The sequence below is a fragment of the Exophiala xenobiotica genome (genome assembly GCF_000835505.1).
Source record: "Exophiala xenobiotica strain CBS 118157 unplaced genomic scaffold supercont1.6, whole genome shotgun sequence".
NCBI classification, from domain to species: Eukaryota; Fungi; Ascomycota; class Eurotiomycetes; order Chaetothyriales; family Herpotrichiellaceae; genus Exophiala; species Exophiala xenobiotica.
In genome coordinates this window covers 2,317,381-2,343,898 of record NW_013562489.1, presented here as the reverse complement: position 1 = coordinate 2,343,898, position 26,518 = coordinate 2,317,381, and the positions used below count along the sequence as shown (strand labels likewise).

At 51.4% G+C, this 26,518-nt stretch overlaps 10 protein-coding genes across 10 annotated transcripts; 5 read left to right on the top strand and 5 right to left on the bottom strand.

Moving 5' to 3' along the window:
• Window positions 1-112: 112 nt before the first annotated feature.
• On the top strand, window positions 113-1,478 carry PV05_10141 (uncharacterized protein). The gene is made up of 3 exons (XM_013456550.1): window positions 113-354; window positions 415-674; window positions 743-1,478. The coding sequence occupies exons 2-3, from the start codon at window positions 455-457 to the stop codon at window positions 1,147-1,149; spliced, it is 627 nt and encodes a 208-aa protein (XP_013312004.1). The 5' UTR covers window positions 113-354; window positions 415-454; the 3' UTR covers window positions 1,150-1,478.
• PV05_10140 (uncharacterized protein) lies at window positions 1,414-2,697 on the bottom strand. Its single transcript, XM_013456549.1, has 2 exons — window positions 2,263-2,697; window positions 1,414-2,212 (listed from the first exon to the last, which is right to left on the bottom strand). The coding sequence occupies exons 1-2, from the start codon at window positions 2,397-2,399 to the stop codon at window positions 1,561-1,563; spliced, it is 789 nt and encodes a 262-aa protein (XP_013312003.1). The 5' UTR covers window positions 2,400-2,697; the 3' UTR covers window positions 1,414-1,560.
• Window positions 2,698-9,257: 6,560 nt separating this feature from the next.
• On the top strand, window positions 9,258-11,319 carry PV05_10139 (uncharacterized protein). The gene is made up of 5 exons (XM_013456548.1): window positions 9,258-9,642; window positions 9,697-10,147; window positions 10,198-10,601; window positions 10,649-10,948; window positions 11,002-11,319. Exons 1-5 carry the CDS (start codon window positions 9,478-9,480, stop codon window positions 11,023-11,025), a joined length of 1,344 nt encoding a protein of 447 aa, XP_013312002.1. The 5' UTR covers window positions 9,258-9,477; the 3' UTR covers window positions 11,026-11,319.
• A 223-nt stretch (window positions 11,320-11,542) lies between these two features.
• PV05_10138 (uncharacterized protein) lies at window positions 11,543-15,486 on the top strand. Its single transcript, XM_013456547.1, has 2 exons — window positions 11,543-12,004; window positions 12,053-15,486. The coding sequence occupies exons 1-2, from the start codon at window positions 11,585-11,587 to the stop codon at window positions 15,233-15,235; spliced, it is 3,603 nt and encodes a 1,200-aa protein (XP_013312001.1). The 5' UTR covers window positions 11,543-11,584; the 3' UTR covers window positions 15,236-15,486.
• A 23-nt stretch (window positions 15,487-15,509) lies between these two features.
• PV05_10137 (uncharacterized protein) lies at window positions 15,510-17,783 on the top strand. The gene is made up of 5 exons (XM_013456546.1): window positions 15,510-15,613; window positions 15,691-15,954; window positions 16,084-16,409; window positions 16,520-16,622; window positions 16,698-17,783. Exons 1-5 carry the CDS (start codon window positions 15,577-15,579, stop codon window positions 17,657-17,659), a joined length of 1,692 nt encoding a protein of 563 aa, XP_013312000.1. The 5' UTR covers window positions 15,510-15,576; the 3' UTR covers window positions 17,660-17,783.
• An 89-nt stretch (window positions 17,784-17,872) lies between these two features.
• On the bottom strand, window positions 17,873-19,381 carry PV05_10136 (uncharacterized protein; the record flags this gene model as incomplete). The annotated part of the gene is made up of 5 exons (XM_013456545.1): window positions 18,972-19,381; window positions 18,736-18,855; window positions 18,331-18,674; window positions 18,186-18,269; window positions 17,873-18,125 (listed from the first exon to the last, which is right to left on the bottom strand). The coding sequence occupies exons 1-5, from the start codon at window positions 19,173-19,175 to the stop codon at window positions 17,873-17,875; spliced, it is 1,005 nt and encodes a 334-aa protein (XP_013311999.1). The 5' UTR covers window positions 19,176-19,381.
• Window positions 19,382-19,991: 610 nt separating this feature from the next.
• Window positions 19,992-20,171, bottom strand: PV05_10135 (uncharacterized protein; the record flags this gene model as incomplete). The annotated part of the gene is made up of 1 exon (XM_013456544.1): window positions 19,992-20,171. One exon carries the CDS (start codon window positions 20,169-20,171, stop codon window positions 19,992-19,994), a length of 180 nt encoding a protein of 59 aa, XP_013311998.1.
• PV05_10134 (uncharacterized protein) lies at window positions 19,992-20,427 on the bottom strand (the record flags this gene model as incomplete). Its single annotated transcript, XM_013456543.1, has 3 exons — window positions 19,992-20,172; window positions 20,229-20,308; window positions 20,359-20,427. The coding sequence occupies 3 exons, from the start codon at window positions 20,425-20,427 to the stop codon at window positions 19,992-19,994; spliced, it is 330 nt and encodes a 109-aa protein (XP_013311997.1).
• A 984-nt stretch (window positions 20,428-21,411) lies between these two features.
• Window positions 21,412-23,926, top strand: PV05_10133 (uncharacterized protein; the record flags this gene model as incomplete). Its single annotated transcript, XM_013456542.1, has 6 exons — window positions 21,412-22,440; window positions 22,493-22,775; window positions 22,826-22,981; window positions 23,029-23,094; window positions 23,151-23,285; window positions 23,340-23,926. The coding sequence occupies 6 exons, from the start codon at window positions 21,412-21,414 to the stop codon at window positions 23,867-23,869; spliced, it is 2,199 nt and encodes a 732-aa protein (XP_013311996.1). The 3' UTR covers window positions 23,870-23,926.
• Window positions 23,710-26,062, bottom strand: PV05_10132 (uncharacterized protein). Its single transcript, XM_013456541.1, has 3 exons — window positions 25,697-26,062; window positions 25,435-25,643; window positions 23,710-25,379 (listed from the first exon to the last, which is right to left on the bottom strand). The coding sequence occupies exons 1-3, from the start codon at window positions 25,948-25,950 to the stop codon at window positions 23,935-23,937; spliced, it is 1,908 nt and encodes a 635-aa protein (XP_013311995.1). The 5' UTR covers window positions 25,951-26,062; the 3' UTR covers window positions 23,710-23,934.
• Between the last annotated feature and the right edge of the window lie 456 nt (window positions 26,063-26,518).

The window sequence follows — 26,518 nt, the reverse complement described above, 5'->3', positions numbered from 1 at the left end:
TGCATGCTGTGGCTGGTGAGGCTCCTAAGTTAAATGTGGACACAACCGGGCCGCCAACACTTCCCCATCCATCGAATTTACTAGTTAATTCACTCCTCATAGGAGCCTGCATTACTTGCCTTGCCTCCAATCTGAGACTTATCCATCTCCCAATACGGCGTGTCTCACTCGTTCTGGCCTTTTCGGATATCTCGAACTCTGTTCTATTGAGATCCCAAACCCTCCTACCTCTGCAGGATCTTTTTCGTCATCTATCTGGCCTCCCAACAACAATCCCATCCTCCCTCGTTCAGACGTCACACACGGAGTACCGAAAGCGAAGCTTGCCTGTCTCTCATAGAGACACCACTAGAGGTACGCTGGACTGCCGCCTTATGGCAGCAGACGAAGAGCTGTGCTGACAATTGAGGGCAGTCAGATTTCGACCCCAGCAGGATAGAGCAACGTCTCGTCCATGACCTCCCATACTACCCTCCACCGGACAATCTCCTTCCAAGTCGATGCCAGACTCGCACCTCCAGTCTCGTCCTACAATCCAGCCATGAGTTCCGGGAAAAGTGGACGGAGGAGGCGATCTAGCAGTATCATCTACCAAGAGCCGCCGGAGTCATTAGAACAGATCAGCGACCAGTCAGCCGAACCGAACCTCAACTCACAATGGGTCAATGCAAAAGGTGGGACAATTTGCAATCCGTTCGTCGAGTCTTCGAGCTGAACGATATACTGATTCTTAACTGTGTAGGCGCTTGGACGATACATCCTGTCCTCATCATTGGGCTCAAGATCTTATTTGATATTATCCCTGGCGTAACACAGGAGATATCATGGACGCTCACCAATATCACATATATGGCCGGCTCGTACCTGATGTTCCACTATGTTCGAGGTGTACCGTTCGAATTCAATGCAGGAGCATACGACAATCTGAACATGTGGGAACAAATCGACAATGGTGACCAGTACACACCGGCGAAGAAATTCCTGTTGACCGTGCCCATCGTCCTGTTCCTCCTGAGCACGCATTATACACATTACGACTTTACATATTTCACCGTCAACTTCATGGCCCTCATGGCTGTTGTGATACCCAAATTGCCTCAATTTCACCGGGTTAGGATCGGTCTGTTTTCGGAGCCTCCGGACGAGTAAATCTACACATCATCCAAGATCGAGACGGTGCGACATCTTGGTCACGGGACGACTTCCTACGCTTACATTCCTTTCTAATCATGTGTTTTGCCTTTGCTTTTCAGGAGGGGGTCCCCTTCGACGTGTAACAACTCGGTATGGAGAACAATTTGAACGGCGACTGGCTTCATTGGGATCTCACGCTGGAAAAGTCGAGGTAGAAAGGGCCATGCAATGGCGGAGGAAAATATGTCATGGGATATGGGAACTCTTTTAGTTGTCAAATTCCATCATCAACATGCATTTCAACGCTATTGCTATCCTGTGTCTACCGTACAGTGCGACGCGACCGTTTCCGTAATATCTATGTAGCTTGCTAGACACCGCCGAGATTGCGTATTCCCTTCCTGCATTACCGCCAGCCCATCTCTTTCAATCGATCTCTACCTGCGCGAATGACTCCAGCCACAACTTGACCACCGGTGCGAAGTCTCCTCTCAGATTGCATGTACGCCGTCCCATCTCGCAATACTTGGCTCGGTCCTTTTCGTGGCAGCGCAACGCGGTCCAGCCAGTCACGCTTGGCAAGATAGAGTAGCGACGGACGGTGCTGAGAAGGCGCCTCGCGGGGTTAGACACGAATGTGGCGACATTGAGGAGATGCCCGTTGTCAGCGTTGTTGGCCCAGTCTCGAGGGCGGCGGAGGACGGAGACACACAAGGCATGGATGGCGGCCTTCATGAGGACCTCGATGCCCAAGGCGTGCGCAATATGCACAAGGTTGAGCAGGCGCTTTTTCTCGTTGACGGTTACCTGGACGTCAACTGGGGCGAACATGACCTGGAGAAAGTCCCCCTTGAGGTAATCAACAACAACTTGCATTGTGTCCTCATCTGTCTGGGGGATGCTGATGGTTCCCACCACACCCGCAGCGTAGTCGCAAAGGTTCTCGATGCCGTTGGCGTCCGACAGGGTGCGAGAGAACGCCTTGAGGAGTTTGACGGAGACTTCAACCCTGCCTACGTTTCTGTCGGTGTCCACGCAGTTGATAAGGAAGCGAGGATATTCTGACTGCTTGGGCAGACTGGACTTTTGTTAGCACCCGGATGTTATCCCGTCAGGCTTGATACGTACCTTGGAAGCGCTTTTCCGTGCTTGTACTTGACCTGAATGACGCTTCCATTTTGATTTGGTACGACTGTGGTCTGCTGTGACGTCCACAGTTTGGCTGATGCTGACAGACTGGTACTGTTGTGCACGGAAAAGGACATCGGCGTCGAGTTGGGCGCTGCAGCAGGCAATCGTGGAACGTTTGTTGCATTGCGTGATGTCGTCGTGGGAGGGAGAAGGCCAGCGGTTCGAAGAACGGCTGGGTCAATATAGTGTGCATTGTGCCAATTCGAGCTTAAAGTTTGCGACTCATGCTCCTCTTGAAGGCTTTTGAGATCAATGAAGGATTGTGATAGTCCTTCTTGGACCCCAGTGGTTGCCAGCTCCTGACCGTCTTGAGCAGCAGCATCCGCTCGGACAGGACTGGCGGTTAACCCTCCCTCCTCATCGGTCGAATTGTCATCCGTCATTGTAGCCGAGCGGTTCCCACTGTCGCGGGAAGGGCCATTTTCGCCGTCGGAGTTGTCTTCCACAAGAGAAGTGTTATATATCATATCATCGGGAGGAGCTTCGTTGCAGCCACGGACAGCAGCCTCAGCGTCTGTGGTAGTAACAGCCATCATGGTCGGACCAGGTGATGTGGAAGCTGGTGTATCACCAGCAAACCCCATGTCTTCATCTGCATCCGCATGTTCGCCCACGCCAGCATCAGCAACTTCGTTGTCGGCAGTGGGGAAGATCGCATCATCCTTTTCCTCTGCAATGAGCGCTTTCAGCCGGGGATTCAAGCATATTGAGCATAGCCACAGGTCTATTGAGGATCAGTACGGGCCGCATGACTACCAACAGTCGAAGTACTGACCGTATTTAGCGTACACAGATTTGTCGCGGCGATTGAGGCATCCTTGGTGATACCAGCCAATGGAACAATCTGGATTGTCACATTTGACGCTGCCGCAATCGTCGACGTCGCCCCTTCGGCACCAGCACCATTTGTCAAGACTATCATCGTCGCTCTCTTCAGGTAATGCATTTTCCTGCAGCCTACGCTCTCTTTCCTCTGCCAACCGACCAAGTAAGGTTTCATAGTGCTGCGTGAATTTATCGGACAGTGGCGCGGTATCTCCCTGAGAGCTCTCCGACTGGATGTGATTACTTGATCTGCCATTGGGTTCTGTAGCAGTAGACTCACATTCGGAATCTGTGACCGCGGAAGCGCATTGAGGATCAGTGATCGTGGGCTCGCATTGTGGTGTTGTGCTTTTTAGAGGCGGTAGGTAGAACGGCCCTGTGTTCCCTAAACCAATATTCTGATTTTGGTACGCCGGTTGGGGAAGGGCTTGGGGGAAGTTGTCAGGATTCCAGATTTCGATGTCCTGTCTACCGCAGTAATTGATGACCAATCGTGGTAGGCTCCGTCCGGCTTGCTGCTGCGCGATCTGAGCAGGTCGACCTGTAGATGACTGAGTTGTCTGACCCAGCTCCTGGGTTACCGCGTCATGGTGTACAAGAGCACCAAGTCGATCCGGTCTTCTCGTCGCTCGCTCTGATCGTCGGACCCAGCCGTCGGGGCCTGAGGAGTTTGTGTTGCTGCGAGCCATTGTTGAATCTCTGCAAAGGAACAAAGAACAGCAGCGATAGAACGATCAGATGTGGTCAGATGTCAGTGCGAACAGATGATGAAGGACACTGCTGAAGAAGATACGGTCGCGGTGTAAACATCGATTCACTTGCGGTGCCATAGATTGAATTCACCTTGCTGCTTCATCCACACAAACATTGCATTTTGCACCTTAACCGTAGATTCTTCAAATGATACACCGCCGCTGCTTGAAGGTTGATCTGATACCTAAGGAGTAGAGCATAGCCGTCATTCCCGTAGTGATACACTGAGTGTTCGCCATTCCTACTCGAAGTTGAGGGCGCCTGATGACCAATGTCCATATGTCGCTCTTTATCGTGCTCTGTTACATGCCTCAGGGGCAGCATCAGAGCCAGGCAATTCACAGCTCACCCGTCAAGCTTGGCTGCAATAAGCCCACAAGCAGAATTTGATCAGGACAACCACCTGAGCAGTAAGACACTCATATTGACTTACCATTTTTGACAACATTCTAAGGACCTCTGAAAATACACACCATGAAATTCCAAACAGATAAATCGTGAATGCCATGCTTTCGCCCAGAGGAAAGTGTGAAGAGCTTCACTTTTCCACACTTGAGCTTCCTCACAAGTTCCTTGAAGAACATAGTGGAATGGAGCGCAGAGTGGCGTCACGGACTCCACGGGCAAGGACCATCTAGTCTCACAGGTGCCGAGCATGGCAATTGAGCAGCTGTTTCCAATAAACGGCTTGCCCTGGAGCGAGCATGTCGTGCCATTGTGCCATCGCGCATCGACCACATCCTGGCAGGACAGATGGCGCAAGCTTGCGTGGTGTGTACACTTGATGACAACAGATCGAAGACGAGAAGAACGGTAAGGTGAGGTTGAAAGCGCCAAGGCACTTTCCCTCATCCGGACGGGCTACGAACAAGAGAAAGGCTGACAGAGTAAGGAGGGACTTGGAGCTTTTGGTATTCGTTATTATTCAGCTGCATGACACAATATACAAAGGTATATGGCAAGATAGCCTAACTATGATGTACACACAATAATCAGCTGGCAGCTGGCTTTCTGGCACCTTTATATCCAATGCTTTGGCATTATCGGCGTCGAGTTTTGCAGGATTTTTGGCAGCCCAAAGTCAAACGAGCGCGGGCTGGCAATGTGCTTGTTATGCTCGAGACTTTGCAAAGCCAGATCACGGTCTTGTTGAATTTCCTCCTCGTCTTTTGGTGCGTCTTCTTCGCCAGTGCATATGGTCTTACGCTTGAGAGTGAATTTGAATTTCCTCTTCCGCCGGCAGCACCACAATAAAAGCAGCACGATCATGGCGAGACCAGCCATTCCCCCAATGACGCCACCAGCGATTGTGCCTGGAGGTGTTGACTTCGACGCCGCTGAACTCGGCTTGGGGCAGGCGGTTGAGCTTGCGATCGCAGACGCAGAGACAAGATGTACAGTTTTCGTTGTCGGAACGGCGCTTGAGATCGTAACACTTGTCACGCTCGGTGTAACTGTTGCAAGAGTCGCTGAGGATAGCCCTGTAGCTGTTGGAGATGTATCGGCGGCGCTGGTACCACTGCTCTGGGGTAGGTTGATTGCGCCGAAGGTAAAAATGGCGGTTGACGAAGGAAAAGAAGGGTCACCTGGGCTGATTGTGCTTGTTGCCGCCCCGTGGAGGATAGTCTGGGTCACAGTGACAGTGCCTGGAGCAGCACATGAGTCGACGGCGTCGTTCGTACAGTGACCGGTTTTGCAGGGGTCATGGGAACAGCAACCAGAGTACGGAACTGAAGAACATCGATAGTAGTTTTGATTCGAAGGACAAGTCTGCTCCCCCCTCTGCCAGGGAAAGAACATGGCGCTTACTTGGTGGCTTTTTGAGTCGAGGTCTGGTCTTTCGATGATTGAGGGTTTCCGCTGAAAGACGAGGAACTGCTGCCTTCTGAGGTAGTCTTCTTCGCTTGAGGCTCATGATGCGCGGTATTTTGGAGATATATTGGTTTGGACCAGTTTCAAAGCAACACTCACCTTTGTCTTGACTGCGAAAAAATAACACAACCAACAACCGCACCTACAAAGAGATTCTATTTTTAGTTCGGTGGTAAAAGACTTACCGTCCTTTGTTCAGCATCCGCTTCCAATGAATTTGTGAGAGAGGTACTGGCGTTGTGAGGGCAAACTTCTAGTTTGATGGGCTTTGTGTTGTGAAAGTCACTAGCACGACACTTGATACTTCGGCACGAGAGTAGCTGTTGGTTTGGAAGTCCCTGACGATCATTTGTCTGTGCTCACGAACGGGCTATCGCACGTTGTTGCAGAGCTCTTCGCGGCCCGTGTGGAATTCCCCTCATGAAACGGACGGCGGCCTAGAAGGAAGCTTCCGTACGAAATATATTGTAGGCCGTCTGCACGGTATGTTGGTGTTGGGCACAGTCTTGTCCTTGAGACTGTTCGGGCAGACCTGCCAGTAGAAGAGATGCTCCACTGCACAAGGAGTACCGATACTGGACGCACACCAGTAGGTGTGGTCATTCTCGGGTACATTCCCGGGCCCTTGCAGTGAGTAAAACTGCGTGATGCTGATCGCTCAAACGTCAAAGTTGGAGAGAGGCGGCTCAGAACGTGCTAACGGTAGGAGACGGGCTGCGGCGCCATCCTAGGCATATTGCACTACTGCACGTCACATAGAGGATGGTGAGCACATTGATGCTTGGAGCATCCGCCCTGGCTTCCGTTCCGAGTGTTGGGATCGCCTCTCGATCAGGAGAGGCATCAATTCCACAGGAACTTGCGTGAGACGTGAAAAAGAATGTTGTCAATTGCAATTTTCCAGGTCCAGACTCTATCCTGCAAGTTATTTGTAAAGTCTCCAGGAACCATCCCCTCCGGGTTTAGACCTAAGAATTCTGGGAGATCGGATTGTCCGGGGTTGGAACGACTGGTGGAGCCAAACTCAACATCTAGGATGGGTGCGAAATTTTGATTGCTTGATGCGCCACTGTAACTATCTGAGATCCATCAGCCTATGAGTAAGGGCATCTCTTCCGAAAAATCGATCAACAGCCACGAGGATGTCGAACACGTGAAAAGTAGGAACGTTTTCTTTTGATGTGATATGATCGACACTTGATTCTTTGCGCTCTCGTACCTGACAGGATGCTACAATTGTGAGTGGTGACCGCGCGACAGAGGCTGCAAAGGACAAAATATAGACCTCGAGGCTGAAACCAACTGAGATCGAATTTACGTGATTAACAACCAAGTGGGCACGATCTCGCCAAACTCCAGTGCCAAACCAAATCGCAAAGCTATTCCCGAAGTGGAGGCTGCCCCCAGACTGCAAGGGTACGTTACTAGGACGCTGGAAAACCCAATGATTTTTATGAATCTGAGCAGACAAATTTTAACATCAGATGGGTTGTTCCTGGTTCAAACAAAGGTGGCTGTAGGCGGTCCCGAGGAATCTTCGGATCAGGGAGGGAGGCAAACTGTTTTGAGCTGCTGTTCGAACTTTGCAGACGGACGACTGGTGGAACCCCCCTTGCTGTACAAGTGCAGTATCGCGGATGCGGGATTTCTATAGTCCAGCATTCTGTTGACAGGGACGGAGTAACGCATGTAAAGATCCAGCCAACGCGGAGGCTTGAAGTGGTCACCGTGAAGGGAGCAAGGTCGTTAGACAGTCGTGGCTGGTGATAAGTAGTATCAATGTGACAGATTTGACATTCTTGCAGGTCGGCTGGAGCCAGAAGGCGTTTGTGGCATCTTTTTTGGGCTTTCAAGCCGTCGGGCGAGGGTTCTGACAGCAACAGTCTGGGTGACAGTCATGCCAAGAGCATCGAACATGCATCGGATCGCTTTGGGGCTGGGAGAACCTAAGAAGTGGGAACTGGATGAGCTCGCTTCGTCGCGTATCTCCAACAGTACCTGGCTAATTGCCGACCGGGGGATAACCAACCTAACGCACCATGACGAAGAAGGCTGGCTCTCTGAAGTTTGAGGCTGGCTGAAAAAAGCCCAGGGACATCCTAAAGTTGTTGCGCAGCTGTACCTCCGTAGCATGTACTGAGAAGTCTGGTCGAGGTAGAAATGGCCCACTGAGAAAAGTCGAGACAGCAATTCAGGTCGTGGTTCTCTACCAACGAAGTTCGGTCACAGCACCCGCTTTTCGTTCTTGGTCCACGGACTGGTACGGGCTCGCGGGTACAAGCTAGCGAGGGCGTGTCGGGGATCCAAATAATGCCAATCGCTGACCCATGTCGGTTTGACAGGGCATTGAATTGTTGAAGAATTGATTGGTTCCGTTGTTCTTTGTTTCTACGGAATCTTATCCATGCTGCTGGCCACGCCGTCCATGTTCTATGGACGCCACCAGGTGTGAAGCCGGTCGTTGGCGGACAATTTCTCCTATCATCTTGAACCATGTTTACTGAAGCGTCTGTTATGAGGAATGGAAATGGGCGACGGGCTTCGAGGTGTAGGCTATTTTCGGGCCATGGAGCCAGTTCTTGTAGGAGTTTCCGGAAGATGGACGATCGCTTGAGGTTGCTGATGATCTGGACTGTCTTGTCTGGACGGACTTCGAAGCTGCGCAGACTCTGGCCGGATTTCTGGCAAAGGGAATGATCGTCTCTCTGCATGGTTGAGTTTCCAACACGAATGGATGACGCAGTGACAGGGAGCTTGACGTACAAGAAGACGTGATATCAATGGACTAGCGAGTGAAAGTGGCGTCGGCAGCGAGATGCAAGTTCTGTACTATGGTAGATCTTTTGCCGGTCTGGGTGAGACTTTGTTCCGCTGCTGCAGATGCCCATCGTCCTGGCCGATGCAGAAAAATACGAGTACCACAGGCACCACAGGGGAATTCAGTTTCTTTCTACTCCGTAATGGGTTTGCAGTTGTGGACAAACATGGCTTTTGCATACGAGGTAGTACCATTTTGCAGGGGTTTCCGCGCTCACTCCCTGCTCCACATCACACTAAGGCGTACACACTACAATGTACACTACTCTTGCCCCTCTCTTGAAGTTCGGACCATACTCCCAGTCCTTGAGTTGACAGGCACCGTACCGTGATGGCTGGACATCCCTAGTTTGCACGCCCATGAAGGACAAGCCATGTGTCTCATTCGCCCGCGTGGACAAGGGGTGCAGGAATTGCCAGACAAGGTGCAGAGCAGTATGACACGTAAGAAAATTGATAAACTCTTCACATTCCCACATGCCTTTCCGATAGAACAGTCTTCTCTCGTCCCATTCTATAGTGACTAGATCTGCTTCATTTTGCACTGACTCAAGAAAGAAAAAGAAAAGCACTTGTTCGCGCTTGCCGATCATCTGGCGCACCAGCAGCTACCGACTTCACAAGTTCCCTCTCATCCAGTGAGAACTTCTCTTGATTTCCCCAGTTTTCAACCTTGGGTCCGTGTTGCTGCTCCCAAAAGTCTATCTTGCTTTTGGTCACGCTGTGGCTTGGTTCACCTCCAGCGTTATCATTTGAAAAAGATCTTGCGGGAGTCCGTGTCCTCCACGTGCCGCTCCAGCAGATCCCAGTATTTAGTCTCGAGACGCCATCATTCCCTGCTCAAGGAAGTAATCCGATCACACAGCCGACCTACCCTCAGCGAAAATGGTTCTCTCACTGTCCTACCGTCGCCCTGCCTATGTCTCCTCCTCTCGCACTTCACTCGACTCGGAGAAGCCGACCGAGTCCATCAGCTCCGGTTCCAGCTGCCAGTATGGCATCCCCGACGCTCTCTCATTCGACAAGATCATCAGTGGAGGAACCTGCCCAGTGAGTCTTGACGATACTGACTACCTTGCTGCAGAGGACTGACATCTTTGATAGCCTGTGACTACCCGCGAATTCATGGATTTTCTGCGCTATATCGAACACGATGCCGAAAATCTCCAGTTCTACCTGTGGCACCGCGATTACTGCAAGCGTTTTGCCGAGCTCCCAGTGAGCGAGCAAAAGCTTTCACCAGAATGGACCGCGGAGCAGGCATTGGCAGAGAGAACCAATGCTGAGAAGGAAAAACTTCCAAGGAAGGTCGCCAACAGCGCCGCAGCCGTCTTGAAAGGAACCGATTTTGACCCCAATGCCAAACTCGGCGCACCTGAGTCTGTTCCCAACCCGTTCAACACTCCCCCGAGGACGCCGTCGGCTACTGATCGTGAGAGTGTCGCTCCGTCGACCGTCGGCTACAGTGAAGATGGCACCACACTTCGGACTGGCGTCACTAACCATAGCAAGAAAGCCGAGGCAGCCTTCGAAGAAGCTGGCACATTGCAGCCTTGTAAGATCAACATGTCTTGCTACCATGCATGCCTTCTAACACACTCATAGTCACAATCCAGCCGTTCCGCGAGGAGATCTCCCGTATCATTGCCATCTATATTGCCGACCCGAGTTCAAGAATGCTCAATTTGTCATCGAAAGAGAGAGCCGTTGTTTTGAAAGCCCTGTCGGTCACCACTCACCCTTCAGCCTTTCGCGATGTCATTGCCACTGTTGAGTGGTCACTGCGACGACAAGCTCATCCCAACTTCATCCGATGGACCATCTGCAACGGAAACAAGCCAAGGCAAACTTTTGCTCGTGGTCTGGGTGTTGCTGGCATTGTGGCTGGCATCGTCTATGCCATCGTGATCACCCTCAGTTCGGCCAACCGTGGCTGGAGAGCATTGGCGTTCCTGGGTCTCTTCATCGGCATTGCTACCCTGTTTGCGGCCTGGAAGGGCATGTGTGTGGTGAGTTGGGTCGGACTCTTGCTTGTAACGTTAAGCTGACATTGCAGGTCTTGCATGGCATGCATCACCGACATCTCCGGCCATGGGAACTTTTCAATGACGACGACGAAGCTTCTTCTGATTACACGCTGAACAAGGGTTCGTTCGATAGCCTGGGATCTAGCAACAGCTATGAAGACTCTCCCTGGGTGGCCAAGTACGAGAAGCGTAACATCATCCGCAAGATCTTCGACCGCGAAGTTTGGATTCAGGAGCCTGCGCTTCGACAAATTCAGGACACGATCTTCATCCAAGCTATCCTCACCTCCTTTGTCATCTCAGCAATCATAACCGCCATTTTCTTAGCTGTAAGATCATTCCACAATGATTGGTCTTGGCCAAAGCTAACCGTCTCTCACAGGTGCCTCGTGGCAACTACTTTTGAATGACTTTTCAGCAGCCTCGCCCGTGACAGGAAAATTCCCTGCCGGGCTTGAAGAATCAACGGAGATACCCATTTGCAACCTAAACTTAGGGAGGATCGCGGGCGACTCCGGCCGCATGTTCAGTGTTTTATTTGTGAAGGACTGGGGCGGATAGTAGGGAAAATAGGACGGGCAAGAGCCGATGCGGAAATCAAACATACTTCACTAAGAATTTCCTCAAGTCACCATATCTCTGCTGAAGGCTGGCGCTGCCGCTGTGGAACAAAAATAGTTGAATCAAGAGTCGAGTCTCACTCCCTCAATAACAATCAATGTGGCATGAAAGAGCGATACTTGTCTCTGCCCGAGAAGTTCGTCTGATGAGATGAACTGTGATACTCCGTAACTCGTGGCGTGTCGTGGATACATTAAACAGGCTTGCCTCAAAGTAGTCGCGTAAAAGTGGAGCAAGCACGGGTCGCGTCTTTTCTACCGCTGCCGCGTCGATTCGACCCATTCCAATCCTATGCCGACTTACTCTGCTGTGGTCCCTTTCTCGAGCGCCTCACCGATCTCGTCATGGCTTCCCGGGCAAGGCGACGATCAAGAGCGCTCGATTCCGACGACGAGGACTCGCGACCCAATACCCCATCCTCTACTGCGCCCAACGACGGCAAGCGACAGCGACGTACATATGAAGCACCTAGCGACGACGACGACGAATCCGGCTCCCAAGATGAGACCTCTACTCCGAGTACGGCACCTGAGCCTGTTCTTCCCCGTGTTCACCCAACTTCTGCGCCGACGAACACCACCGCAGGCCGCCAGAGTGGCCATCTGCCGGGTGCCATTGTTCGAGTCAAATTGACCAACTTCGTAACATATACTTCCGCAGAATTCTTTCCCGGACCCAACTTGAACATGGTCATAGGCCCAAATGGTACCGGAAAGAGCACACTGGTTTGCGCAATCTGTCTGGGCCTTGGATGGCCGCCCTCGGTAAGTGCTGCAGTCTAAAGTTTGCCCACTTCTACTCACATCATACAGTACCTCGGTCGTGCCAAAGACGCGGTTGAATTCATCAAACATGGATGCCGAGAAGCTACCATCGAGATTGAGCTAAAGCGAGCTGCCACCTCACCGAAGAATCCCATCATCGTCAGGGTCATCAAAAGAGAGGGAAACAAATCGACCTACACGCTTAATGGAGGCTCTACGACCGGGAGAAAAGTACAGGAATTGGCGAACTCTTTCAACATCCAGATCGACAATCTCTGTCAATTTTTGCCACAGGACAAGGTCGTCGAGTTCGCTCAGATGAGTCCAATCGAACTCCTCGCAAGCACTCAACGAGCTGTGGCCGGTCCCGAGATGAGCAAGATGCACGAAGACTTGAAGAAGTTGCGCAGCGCTCGGAGTGAAGCACTGAACAGGAACAAAGCGGACCAGGAGCTGATGGCTAATCTCGAAAACCGACAAGAGATGCAGCGTACAGAAGTGGAGCGGATGCGTGAACGAGCCCTTGTCCAGAAGAGACTCAGATGGATGGAAAAGTGCCGGCCGCTTGTCGAATATGAAGAGTGTAGGGTCAAATACAAGGAAGCAAAACAGAAGGCAAAGTCAATCACACAAGAACTCAAGCACTTGAGAGCCGTCTCCAGTCCCACGTTAAAGGAATTGGAGTCGAAGAGGAAATATGAGAAGGAGGTCAACCGTCTGAAGGAAAAGCGCAAGAAAGATTTGGTGACAAGTGAGCGCAAGTGTGAGGAAGCATCATTGGCAATTGCAGACGCTCAGAGCGCGATCGATGACTACAAGAACAAATTGGAGGCAGAGAAGAAAACGCCGAGCGCAAAGAAGGGCGAGATCAACCGATATCTGCAGCAAATGGAGCATCTTAAGCGAGCAAAGGACCAGCCACCGGAGCTATTTGATGTCACAGCCATGACTGACGAGATACAACATTTGAAGAATCAGCACAGGGCCGTGGAAGTGCAGAAGACCGACCTGCAGTCTCAAGAGGAAAGACTGAAAAGACAAAAGCTCGACAATGAAAGACAGCGTGAAGAGCTCGAGAAGACGCTTAAAGGCATGCAGACAGAAGCCGGAAAACAAGAGACGAAACTAAAATCACTCTCCAAAGACACATTCCAAGCTTGGGAGTGGATTCAGAAGAACCGCACTGAGTTCAGTCAGCATGTTTACGGTCCGCCCATCGTGGAATGCTCACTCAAGAACTCGACAATGGCCGATGCTGTCGAATCTCTCCTTCAACCGACGGACTTCAAGATCATCACAGTCCAAAACAAGGCAGACTTCATAAAATTGCAGGGGAAGTTGTCCAAGGGCCTCAAGCTGCATGATTTCAGTCTTCGAGTTTGCCCTGTCGACAACTTAGACCAAGCACGTCGTCCTTTGGCCGCGGAAGAGATGGAACGGTTCGGCTTCACTAGTTGGGCGATAGATCACTTGGAAGGTCCTGGAACTGTTTTAGCGATGCTCTGCGCAGAAAAGAACCTCCACCGATGTGCGATTAGCTCGAGGGAGCTTAGCCAGCAGCAGCATGACCAGCTTGCTGCAACAAGCATATTCGGCTACGTTGCTGGGAGGAAAGTATACCAATTCATGCGCCGAGCAGAGTACGGTACTGCTGGAACTTCCTCCCGGGTGAGCGACGTTCGGCCCGCCAAAGTCTGGACCGACCAACCTGTGGATATGGGAAGACAGGCATCTATCCAACGCGAAATGAACGAACTGTTGGGGGAGAAGCAAATCATTCAGGACGAGCTTCAGAACACCAAGAACGAAATCGATCGGCTTAAATCAAGAATGGCACAACTGAAAGAAGAAGAGTCTCAAAAACGAGAGGAAAAGGAGCGAAAGCAGAGAGCTAAGGCGGCATACAACAAGCTCGACGCTCAAATTGAAGAGAAGAAGGAGAAAATCAGGCATGTGGAGAAGTCATTGGCAGAGGCCAAGGAACTTGTCAAAGAACTGGTTGCTAGGTGGTCAGACGCTCTAGTGGCGAAGTCCGAAGCAGTTCTTGCATTCACATCTGCCGTAGCCGATGTTAAGGTCAAGTCGTCTGCGTTACTCGAGGCTGAGGTTCTTCACATCGAAGCCTCTTCAGATCTGGAGGCATTGACCGCTCAAAACGAGCAGGTTGTGCAGACCATTCAATTGAAGGAGGCAGAAGTGGCTGATGCAACCAAGGCCCATGAAATACACCATAAACGAGCGAGAGAGCTCTTTGTGGGTTGCGAGAGGATCCACGCCGAGGCTCAGAAGCTCGAGCAAGACGAGAATGACAGTGGCTTCGTTCACATAATCCAACACATGGCCTCGGACGTCAAGACTCTGGAAAGCCTCGAGGGCGAAATCGACGCCGAAAAGGCCAAGCTTGAACTTACTGAAGGCGGCAGTGCTAGCATAATCAAAGAGTACGAGGACCGCGCCAAGGTCGTTGAGAAACTGCGAGCAAAACTACAAGATGAAGCACAAAAGCAAGCGGACTTCAATCACAGCATTCAGGAAATACGAGCCAGATGGGAAGGACGACTGGAGGCTGTTGTTGCACGGATCAATGACGCCTTTTCCGATTCCTTTGCCCGCATTGGATGCGCCGGGCAAGTTGCCGTGTACAAAGCGTCTTCTGATATGCCCGCCGACTGCACTGAAGAGAACGGCGGAGCTGACAACGGACTTGATTTTGCCAACTGGGCGATTCATATTAGTGTCAAGTTCCGTGAGCAAGAACCCCTCAGCCTTCTTGACAGTCATCGACAATCCGGCGGTGAAAGAGCGGTCAGCACGATCTTCTACCTCATGGCTTTGCAAAGCTTGAGTCGAGCACCTTTCCGTGTGGTGGACGAGATCAACCAAGGTATGGATCCAAGAAACGAGCGTATGGTTCATGGACGAATGGTGGATATCGCGGCGGATGATGGTGGCAGTCAGTATTTCCTGATCACACCAAAGTTGTTGAGCGGCTTGAAGTACAGACGTGGTATGACGGTTCTGTGCATTGTCAGTGGTGAAAATATGCCGGCAGCACGCCAGCAGGCTGAGGACGGTCGGTGGGTCGATGGCCCCAAGGTCGATTTCAGGGCGTTTGTGCAGAAGGCGAAGCAGCTCGGGTTTGGCACACCGCAAAATGGCAGACGAGTTGATTCTGGGGTTGGCATGAAGGGATTCGCGACCGCTAGTCAGTCCACAGCCGTTGGGGCATGATGATGAGTGATGATGAGGGTTTGAAACATGAGAGCGAAGGTGTATTGGTGGATGTTTTGGGAACACTGCATGGTGTATGGTGGCTTTTCAGCCGAGGCACACGGACATTTCGCCCCATCTGATACATGATGGCCCTGTTGAGGTCGATGAGCTCGACGAGTAGAATCAATATTGACTCCGCATCTTGTCTCCAACATTGGAACTTATCCGGTTGTGGACGCCGATATAGCCGTCGTCGTTGTACTTTTACCGAAGAGATTTAAATCTGTTCCATCTCGTGTCATTTGCTCTCTTGGTAAGCCGTTGAGCGAGCTGCTCTAGTAGGTGGCCAGGCGTCGACGATGGTGCTCTTCAAGTCCCCTCATCCGGATGTGGAAGGTGAATAGATTCCCCCAGGTGTATTCGCGAGCACGTGAGCCATGGGTACTGATACTGACGTCGCATACTTTGTACAGTGCCTGCCAACATCACTACGTGGGAATGGGTGTTCGAGAGTAAAAAGTACTCTCCGCTGCACAAGCAGCCCAAGGAGGAGTTGAGAGGTTATGTCAACGCCGTCACGAAGGAACGGCTCGATTGGAGCGCGGTCAAGACGAAAGCCACGCACCTGAGCACGGCGTTGATCAAGGAGTACGGATTCCAAGTCGGCGACACGGTGTCGTTGTTCAGTACGAACACGATATGGTACCCTGTGGCGATGTGGGCTGTTGTTCGGGGCGGTATGTGTTTTGTGTTTTGTGTTTTTCGTTTCGTCCAGGAAGAAAAGAAAGAAAATTGTTTTTGTCCCGTTCCCCCGGGACGAGGTAACTGATGTATGCTGACTTGCCGTTTTGTTTTCTGTTTTCTAGGTGGACGGGTCAATGGCGCTTCCCCAGCTTACAATATCGAGGAGATGAGCTATGCGTTGAGGATTGCGAAGACAAAATTCCTGATGACGTTGCCGGGGAGTAGTCTTGATGTCGCGCTCGCGGCAGCGCAGAACGTCGGGATTCCCAGAGAGCGAGTCTTCTTGCTGGAGGGGAAGGCCGATGGGTTCAAGAGCATCCAGGACCTCATGGAGCTTGGCCAGCGGTATGAGGCTGGTGAGCCGTGGAGGATACCCCGCGACAAGACCAATGCGGATGTTTGTGGGTATTTGAACTTCAGTAGCGGCACGACGGGGCTGCCTAAGGCGGTGAGTACACCTGACATGTCCCTGCAATGATGCTGGAGGGAGCGATGAGGATCTGAGATGAGCTGAGGTGAGACGAGAAGAGACGACGCTGACACGCAGAGTTTACCTAGGTGATGTTGAGCCATCAGAATATCATAGCGCAGTGCCATCAGTTGAGGCAGCTGCAGGCGCCGGGGCAATATAAGGTTCTTGCGGTTATGCCGTTGTTTCACAGTACGTATCTATTTCTCCTTGACAGGCGCGCATCTGATACATGTCGTATTTGCTGACGGTGTCCCCCGCATGTAGTCACAGGTGTTGTCCGATTCTGCCATTATCCAGTCTTCATGAATGGCGACAGCGTCATGTTGCCCGCGTTCACAATGGACGCAATGCTCAAAGCGATCTGTGAGTTTCAGATCAAAGAGCTGATACTCGTACCTCCGATCATTATCAGACTGGTAAGAGATAAGATCGTGGACAACTATGACCTACGGCACGTGGAGAGGTGGTCATCTGGTTCTGCGCCGATATCACAGGAGATCATAACCTTGTTGCAGAAGAAGTTTCCCTGGACGGGCTTTAGGCAGGGGTATGGAGCGACAGAGTCGACGGCATGTATCACGGCACATCCGCCGACACATTACGACTACAAGTATGCGACGACGGGCGGGAAGCTGGTTGCAAACACGGTGGCGAAAGTGCTCGATTTGACGACAGGGAAGGAGCTGGGCCCCAGTCAGACGGGTGAGATCTGTGCAAAGGGGCCGCAGATCGCGATGGGGTATCTGGATAATCCGGCGGCGACGGCCGAGACGTTTGACTCAGAGGGCTTCTTCCATACGGGAGACGTAGGGCATTTCGACGAGGAAGGGCTGGTCCATATCGAGGATCGGATAAAGGAGATGATCAAGGTCAAGGGCTTGCAGGTTCCGCCGGCGGAACTGGAGGATTTGCTGCTTGGGCATGAGCTTGTGGAGGACTGTGCGGTGTTGGGCATTGCGGATGAGTATAGTGGTGAGAGACCGAAGGCCTACGTTGTGCTGAACAAGGGCGTAGAGCCGAGTGAGGAGGTAGGCCGGAGGTTATTGAAGTTTGTCAAGGAGAAGAAGGTGCGGTACAAGTGGATCGTGGAGATCGAGTTTACCGACCATGTGCCTAAAAGCCCGACTGGGAAGTTGCTGAGGCGGGTGTTGAAAGTGAAAGATAAGGAGCCTGGGAGGACGGTTGGTGTGAGAGTCAGAGATGAGACTGAGAGGGCGAAACTGTAGAATCGTTTTTGGGGGAAACGAGACTCGAGGCACTTGGCCAGAAGCCAGAGAAGCCGGAGCAACTGTATACTTGATTAAGTACATGGAAAGATAGCTCAAGACATAAGAGTTAGACATAAACGAACTCGACAGCATCCTCGTACCCACAGGATACCGCAGATGACCAAAGCGCTTGCTTAATTGGCACAAATAGAGGGACAGTCTTGTAACGACTCACAACGTCTTGACAGAGTGTGGGACCTGCCACATATCCGCACGAGGGCGAGCTTCAGGTTTTGGCCTCACCAGCCAGGCCTCAGAGCTTTCCGCGGGCTTATTGTCTTCGTCGGGAACGTCATTGGCCGGCACAAAGAACCACTCGTCAACGACCTTTGGCTTTGGTGCTGGTTTCAAGTTTTCGCTCTTCGGTATCTTCAGCTCGTCCGGGTCGACTTTAAAAGGGGACTTCTCCACCGTCACATTCGTGCTGCATGGTGACAATAAGCAAAAGGCCGCGGCTCTGCATTGGAAGGGAATCTCTACACACCGGCTGATCTTGCCAGGCTTCGTCTTGCCCGTGATCAAGTTGTCCCATGCATTGGCACATTCATCGATGATGTCTAGGGCGACTCTGGGGGTGGATGCTTGTCAGGGATATCATATCAGTCAGGATCTGGGAGGAGGGCACGTACTGCCTGGTCCGGTATTTGCCGTCGAAAGCAAAATCATTCGGTGGCTCTCCATCTGGCACCTTGTACAGCCGGAACCATTCTCGCGTGGCTGTGAGGAAGCCCGGCATGAGGCGTTCTACGTCGTCGATATCGTGCATATCGTTCGCCGTAGCATCTCTTACGTCAATGACAATCAGCTTCCAGTCCGTCTGGCCGGAATCGATAAGGGCCAGGATGCCTAATATCTTGACCTGCTTGACCTCGCCAGTATAGGAGACGGGTTGAGCAATGTCGCACGCATCGATCGGGTCATTGTCGCCTTTGGCCTTTGTGTCGGGGTTTACGTGATTTGGGTCTTCCCATGTCTAAAAAGATAGGTCAACACCTCGACAGAAACGTGTGGCTCAATTGGTGTTCTGTACACACCTGAGGAAGAGCGCCATAGTTCCAGATGTAGCCATGATGTGGAAACCTGTTCCGCACAAATCGTGGCTTGCCATTCTTCTGGTCTTGATGGATGGGGTTGAGGGTGCGGTTTCTTGATACCTGGTATTTTGAGTAAGGTCGCCGTTAGTATCGTGCCGTCTTGGGATCAGTTTTCGTCTTTGGTTAGGTTCATTATCTCCTCAGTCAAGGTCGATACGAAATGGCGTTCTCGTTACCTCGTATTTCTCGTTTGTCCACCTGGGGATCTCAACCACCATGTTGAAAATTTGGTTTTCTTTGTCCGCGTACAAGGGAATGTCATGGAACGGGGAGACGGGATTGCCATCCTTCTCAAAGAAGACACGGAAGTCGTCTGTACGAGGACGGCCATGCTTTCTCAGTTTGTACGGGTTTGAAGAACTTGAAGTCAGAGGTGCCATTCTGTGTGAATCTTTGATGGCAGATTATATCTATCAGCTGATGTGGTCAATCAAGAGCAATGTGCTTCTTGCATCTCTCAAACATTTGTTCAGCATGATGTATTCTGTGTTCATCGCCACCGTTGGCTCGCTTAATGTTCTCGACAATACAGTTACACATCACGAGGCGAGGGTTAACGTCATCCTAGCACTCGAGTATGGTGGCGAGTAGGTGAGTGATCGCCCGGAAATGCAGGCCGCGAGGCGGGTTTTATAGGTGGCTGAGGTGGCCATATTTGGCGGCGAAAGATGAGTAAAAACGGCAAGACGACTCGGATCTCACGTGACTTATCAGTGCCATCCTAACCGTCCTTGTCGTGCCGCTTTTAAAACCACTTGCACTCTCAACCCTCCCCTTCAACCTCCATCCTGACCTGCTCCACCCCGTACAGCACCAACGAGGATCCAAAATTTGGAAACATCGAATCAGACTTTTGGATTTTACATCATTATCAAGAACTTGGGGTATCCCTCTCGAATTCCAACTCCTCCGCCGTGATATGACCGAGCATGGGCATCCCGGCGCGAGTCCGCGAGTGATCACCCTCTACGCAGCTTCCGTGAAGGGGAACAAGATCACTTACTATCCTGGGTCCTGGACAGGCGTCCGTACAGGTATTCACTGAACCCGATGGTACTCGGGAACACCTTTGGTTGTGACTTTTTGGATGATTTATTTTGAGGCGATAAACAGAAAGACCAGTCTGTCCACATTCCTGCTATGGAAACGCTAGTACAGTACCACAATCAACCCCAGCTTTCCAAGCTTGGTGCAGATCAGAGCTTCGTCTCATCCTTGAGTCTATCCGCTGTGCCAGTTGTCTGCTCAGAGTTTCCGCTAATATTCAGGGCATTCCATGGTTGTTCTTTGCGAGCTTCGCCAAGCATCCGCCCGAGGGCGTCGTACTTCCCATGGTGCGCTCCGGCTCTCTCGGTGGCGTGTTGGACTGCTGCCATCCTAGCGAGCCGTCAGCTGTAGGAAATATTGCACGCAGAATGAAGCTTTTAGCTTACGATTGGTTGGTTCCAGAGGCATTGTTATGCTTGTTCATTTTGCTGCCGTGGAGGTTGGTGTTGTGGCTGTTCCAAGAATTCTACAAAGCTTTAGCTGTATCTTCGAGTTTCACCGTGACACTGGACTCACCTGGACTGGTGGAAGGAGCGTTGTCGTGCTTAGATGGTGTGAAAAGCTTGAACACTTCACGCGGCCCATGACACTTTTTATATACCTATGTTGGCAGCGTATTTGGCCACGTTGACCTCGCTGCATTCTCGAGGGAGTTTCATCTCTCTTCTATCGCACCTTGGACAGCCGGTAATCTGCTCTGCGATTGGCCTCATGAAGCACAATCGCTAGTTTCCGTGGTGAGAAGCCGCCGCCGCGGACAGGCAGGCACCCGAATGGAATTGGATGACCATGCCAGTGAGAACTGGACAGGGAAGAAACAGAGACATGACATGAAGGATGGGAATAATGCACTTCTACCATGTTGCGGTATTGGTGGGTAAGCCCCGTGGCAACGTGAAGTGGCTCCGGGCGGACGGTTAGCAAAACTAGATGCACGTCCGACATGGTAGAAGCATTGGGTCATCGTCAATCTCAAAATGATATTTGTTTATTGCACTTTGGACACGCTGTCACAAGTGGTCGTCAGGTAACTCGGCTGGAATGTGGGAACGCAGGGTAAGTTGGCAGTCCAGCACCGTCGTGATGGGCCTCACTCCGAACGGGATAGCGGCCCAAAGTCTCCAAGCCCCAGCCCTGTCTTTTGTGAGTCTCAGCCTGACGGTTTTTGAATATTGCACCTTTGTCGCCCAATCCGCGACCGCATGGTGGCTGAAGATCAAGGCGAATTTGAGCCTCTCACCGCCCAAGACACACACGCACACCGGCCACGGTGCGCCTTATTGCACTCTGGACACGGCGCTCCAATTGGTAGACGAATCCTTGTTGACGCTGTTAATACGAGGGTCGGAGATGGAGGTTTCAGAGCTTCAACCTGTCCGCCTTCTCTGGATGGCCCAGGGTACGCCGTACTTGTTATAAATATCGGGCGGTCACTCCAACCATCTCTCCTCCAAGGGCAGCTCGCGATACTCATGTAAGGTTTTCCTTTCTTTTCTCCTTTTGCTCCAGGTCATGGCCCAGAGTAGCTATTCCCCGTTCACACAGCATACAGCGCCAGCTGAATCCACCATGGACGCCTTCTTCATGCAAAACAACCTGGACTGGCCTCCAATAGGCATGACGACGGACGGTCTGGACATGATGACACCGAAATACCCCATGAAGGATTCTATTCCACATATCCACCACACAGAACCCGACCTCGGAGCGGTACCTATGATTCAGACCTTTTATGAGGGGCCACCCAAATGCGATTGTTGTTCAAATTGGATCGAAAAGGCACCAGTCCAGTTGCCCGAGGATGCCAAAGAACGATATGACGGAGCTAGCATTCGAGTGTTCAAGACAAAAGACCACGATTCGCACTTGGCAAGGATAGGTGGTCTTGTCGCGGTGAAGGATGATACTATCGAGCTGCAAGGCAAATTATTGGTCAACTTTCTGCGACCAATTTTGGCTGAAGTCGGGTTTATTCCACCCCTAAAGACCAAGATCATCTTCAAAGCACCGTTTCGTGAACTTTACTTCGCGTATGGAAAGATTGTGCAGGCCGCTACGACGCTGGACGATACCAGCGACGTCAGACGCCATGTTGGAGTGCTCCTGACAACCATCGGGGAGATCTTCGCCGACACAGTGAAACAAGTCACAGATCTACTCAGCAGACAGTTCATAACATTCGAATATCTGTGGACGTTATTTCCGAAGCACGCCATGGTGTACTTAAAGGAACTCGGAGGCAACCGTGCGTACGAAGTCACTCGTACCGAGTATATCGATACCAAGCTCATCTGGAGAGAAAAAGCCAAAAATGAACGTGTGTCTAAGCCTGACATGTTCCAGGTTAAGTTCAGAAGTTTTATGTTCGACGGCACAAACTTTGGGGTTACAGAGGCTGTTGAGAATATATACAAGTTCAAGGGTGTTCGGCGCATCACTTCCCTCGATGTATATCCGCTGGACCATCATTCCAATCCAAACATGCGGCTCGAATGCTATCTTCGAGGGCAGAGAATTCTCGACATGCAGGACATGGTTTATTGCTGTTACAACGGACCAGCGACGAAGACTTCTTTCGGACGCGGCGCGACGAGACATGTAAGTAACTTGTTGAAATTGAAGGTATTTTTTCTGACGGGTGCCTACGCAGGTTGGTGGGAGGGTAATCGCCGACCCGTATGGGGCCCGAAAATTCATGGTTGAAGGAGGAACCAGCTATGTTGATGCAGGAGAGCCAGAAGAGCAATCGCAGACTGAAGAATCTCAGGGCGACAGAGAGCAGACTAAAGCGTTGCCCCGAATCAAGAGCCGATCACGACGTCCAAACGAAGAAGAACAAATCAGAAATCGTGACTTTTTCCAGGCGAATCAACAACACCTCATCACAATGAATCCAATCATCGAGGCATACTCGTTGTCCACTAACGAATGGAGTAAGTACTGGCACTCAAAGGACGCCCATTAGCCGTTCTAATGGCTGCAGTCAAGTGCGATCTGGATTATTTCGAGCCCATCAAATGGAACGCTGCCGCTTTCGATCACCTTGTTCTGGATAAGGACTACAAGGACATCCTGAAAACGTTCTCCCATACACACAACGAAGCCAGTGGAAAGGTTGAAGGTCTCATTGCGGGCAAAGGTGAGACGTCCTCGTCAGCAAGACACATTTACTAAAAGTGGTTTCAGGAGATGGTCTGATCGTGCTCTTAAGCGGCTTGACCGGAACTGGGAAGACCTTGACGGTCGAAGCAGGTATGCCGCACACAGTTTTTGGCCCTGAAGCTCGCTAATCCTGGGTGTTCACACAGTGGCCGACGACCTCAAGAAACCACTCTTCAGACTTCAACCGGACCGTCTAGGGTCATCTCCCGAGTCGATAGGTAAAAAGTTGAACGAAGCGTTCGACCTTGCTCTTCATTGGAGAGCTATACTCCTGCTCGACGGTACTTTGTCCATGCAATCTGCATCTGCCTGCAGGGCGACTAATGTCAATCCAGAGGCTGACAGTCTACTCTCGAAACGATCTTTGCAAGGAGGCGCCCGCAACGAAGTGGTCGCCGTCATGCTCCGCCACCTCGAATACTACAGAGGTATCATGTTCATGACGACCAACCTGTTCGACGATATTGACCACGCAGTCCGTTCCCGAGTTCGGATACACATTCAATACAATGCTCTTTCGACCCAGCATCGCTTAAGTCTGTGGAAGATGTTCCTTGCTCCGTCAAAACTTGCCTCCAAAACGTCGTTTGCAGGTCAAGTCGACAATCTTTCGCTGGACCTTTCGAAACAGGATTGGGAGCAGCTTGCCGCTTGGAAGCTCAATGGACGGGAGATTGAAAACATCGCAAAGAATGCCATCATGTGGTGCGGAGCAAGAACCTATATCATCACAGTGGATAGACTGGAGAAATTGATACCACTCACAACTCCGTTTGCAGAGAAGGAGACTTGTGAGCTGGAGTCGGCGTCTGATTTGGATTCGCAAAGTCAGCCCAGAAAACGAGCTCGGACAGCCAAGGTCTGAGGCCGGAAAGAGCCAATAGTTCCATTAGAAGACTTTGGATTTATTTAAAGAAGCTCCAAGATCATTCATCCGTAGTGGTTGAATTTCACTGCCTTGATGTCGCTCACGCTATCATGTTCAGCCTCTGGGTAAGGTTCAAATTCTTCGTCTGAGTCTTCATCCCCAGAAGGATCCCATGTCTCTTCAAGGGGGACTTCTTTTCCTTTGCTCCCGTGCAGAATAACCACGCGGTCCTCTGATGGGAATGCCTCAAAAGGCACTCTCAAATAGGACGATGCTGTGGGGTCAAAGTCTTCTAGTTGGGCTGTCTGTTCATCGAAGACGTTGACATAGTGTTCGGACCCGAGATGCTGGTGCGTCTTGCTCTCGCAAGGACATCTTCGCAGGAGGGGAGCGTAGTACCACCCTTGGACCATGTACGCTATCTCGCTCCAACTGGGATAAACGGTTTCCCGGGCGTGGGCGAAAGCGTCGCGGAACGAGTCGAACGTAGAGAACGGTTCGAATATTCTGGTTGAGTTGATGGCGGAGTGGTGCAACTTCACTGCCCCGCTTGGTCCCATAAAATCCACAATCTGCAACTTGTCGTCGCAATACAGGCATTTATTGTGCTCTTCGCGTGGGTCCCAACCCGCAGCAGCGCGCAGCATGATCGGCTCTCGAGGTGGAGCTGTTGTATGGAGGTAGACGAGAACCTCAAGGATATCCATCTCGGGATACGAACATGTCAAGTCGCCGAACAGATGATTTGCAGTCTGCACAATTAACGACGCGTCTCCCTCAGCGGTTTCTTGCCAAGGCTGCAGCCAGCGCACAAGGTCCTCTTTGGTAAGTCCTAGGATACCGTGTATCTGGGGGTTCCGTTGGCAGAAATGGATCAGGCGCTGCCGTTTTTCTCGGATCCCAACACCATTGCCGCGAATGCGAACAATATATGAAATGCAGTCGGCCGTGGCTGATGGTGCTCCAGACAAGCCAGCCTTTGCAGAGAGATTTGCATGAGACAAAGCCTTTCCCAAGTCATGGCATAGCTTCTTCATCTGCCATAGCAGCTCCAGAGGCTTTTCTTTCTTCGCAAAGCGGCCGCGTCCTGCGACCGCAACATGTCCGCCCTGGTGTAGGTCGTGCGTCGGGCGCTGGGGTACTTGTGACTTTGTGTTCAAGGCCTCGATCTGGGTCCCCGGTGTCATTTGATCTCTCACTGTGTTCAGCTGGCGTGTCAATGAAGGAGTAGCCTGCTCTGTCGTTGTTCCAACAAGCGATCCAATCTCGTGCTCGACCGCGGTCTCGTTTTCTTTAGGTTCAGGAGGTCGAAGCACGACGACGAGCTGCGTCGTTTGATCTAGTATCAGAAGCCTTTTGCAGAAATCCTTCTGCTCTTTGTTCTCTGGCACGGCGCCCGGTAATCCTGTGTGGACAAGCGCTCGTCTCAAACCCGCAGGGGTTTGTATGGCATCAGGAGTTCGGCCATTATTGGCAGGAGTGTAGTATTCGATGCTCTGTGGGGTTGCTGACCGCAGTTAGTGACATAAAACGTCCACGATGCGTGAGGTGGTGATGCATACCTGCCGAAGGGGATTGCTTATTCTTTGCTCTCCTTTGGAACAGATCAAGCCTCTCCATTGCAAGCTGTTCACCCCTCGCTATTATCATCGTTTCCTTATTTTCTTCATGTTTTCGTTTCTCTCTCTTTGCCACGGCGATACCTAGGTCTTCTGCGTCCAGGTTTTGTTTGAGGCCCCAGTCCCTCATTTTACTCCTGTAAGCCCGTTTCCTGATGACACGGTTAGCAGAATGAATGTTTGTGATCCGTACGGCAGTTTCTACCCTGCTTTAAACTTGTGTGTTTGTTTGATTATCTTTATAGCATCGTCCAGGCCATGACGCAGGAGCAACTCGGTCAGATCAGGTCTGATTTTTTCCCATTCCTTTTCAGTGTGGCGTTGTCGAGTCTTTCGCTGCGATCGTAGCGGCTCCTCCAAGTCGACTTCTTCGGCTGCTGTGGTCTGCTGGAGCGGACGACTTTGATGGTTTTGTTGCTGGGGCAGGGGACGAGGCTGGATCTTACGATACGGGTCCATGGCTTCAAACTTGATTTTTTTAACAGGATTGCGTTGTATATCAACCTGGACAACGAGAATAGTTGAAGCGTAACAGCCAAAGATGACATCAAGTTCGAGGCACTGAAGAGGTGGAAGGCTGCCGTTTGAAAGCGCTGGTGGCGCAGTATGAAATGGTTGCCTACCAGACGCCTTGTGGCACTTGCTTGTGTAACATACACGCCCAATAACGCTTGGATCTTCAGTTGACGCCAAACATGGCTTCTCTATGGGTGTAATGCTATATGAGTTGTCATGCATGAGAAAAGCGCGCGATTGGGACGCTTGCTTGGACAGTATTGGTGCTCCTTGCCCGCCAACGTTGGCTCTCTTTCGTGGCGATCATTTGGGTCCTCCGAGGGCGACTGCGATTGCAACCGAGGACTGATAGCAGTGCTTGAAGTCCGGAAACTAGATGCGCCCACGAGTCCATCATCGCGTGCGTGCATGCAGTAATTGATGAATTTTCGTAACAAAACTCCAGGGATCGACAGGCCTGGTGCGCCTGAGCAAATGACCCGGATAAGCCTCACTAGCCCCATCTCGGGGA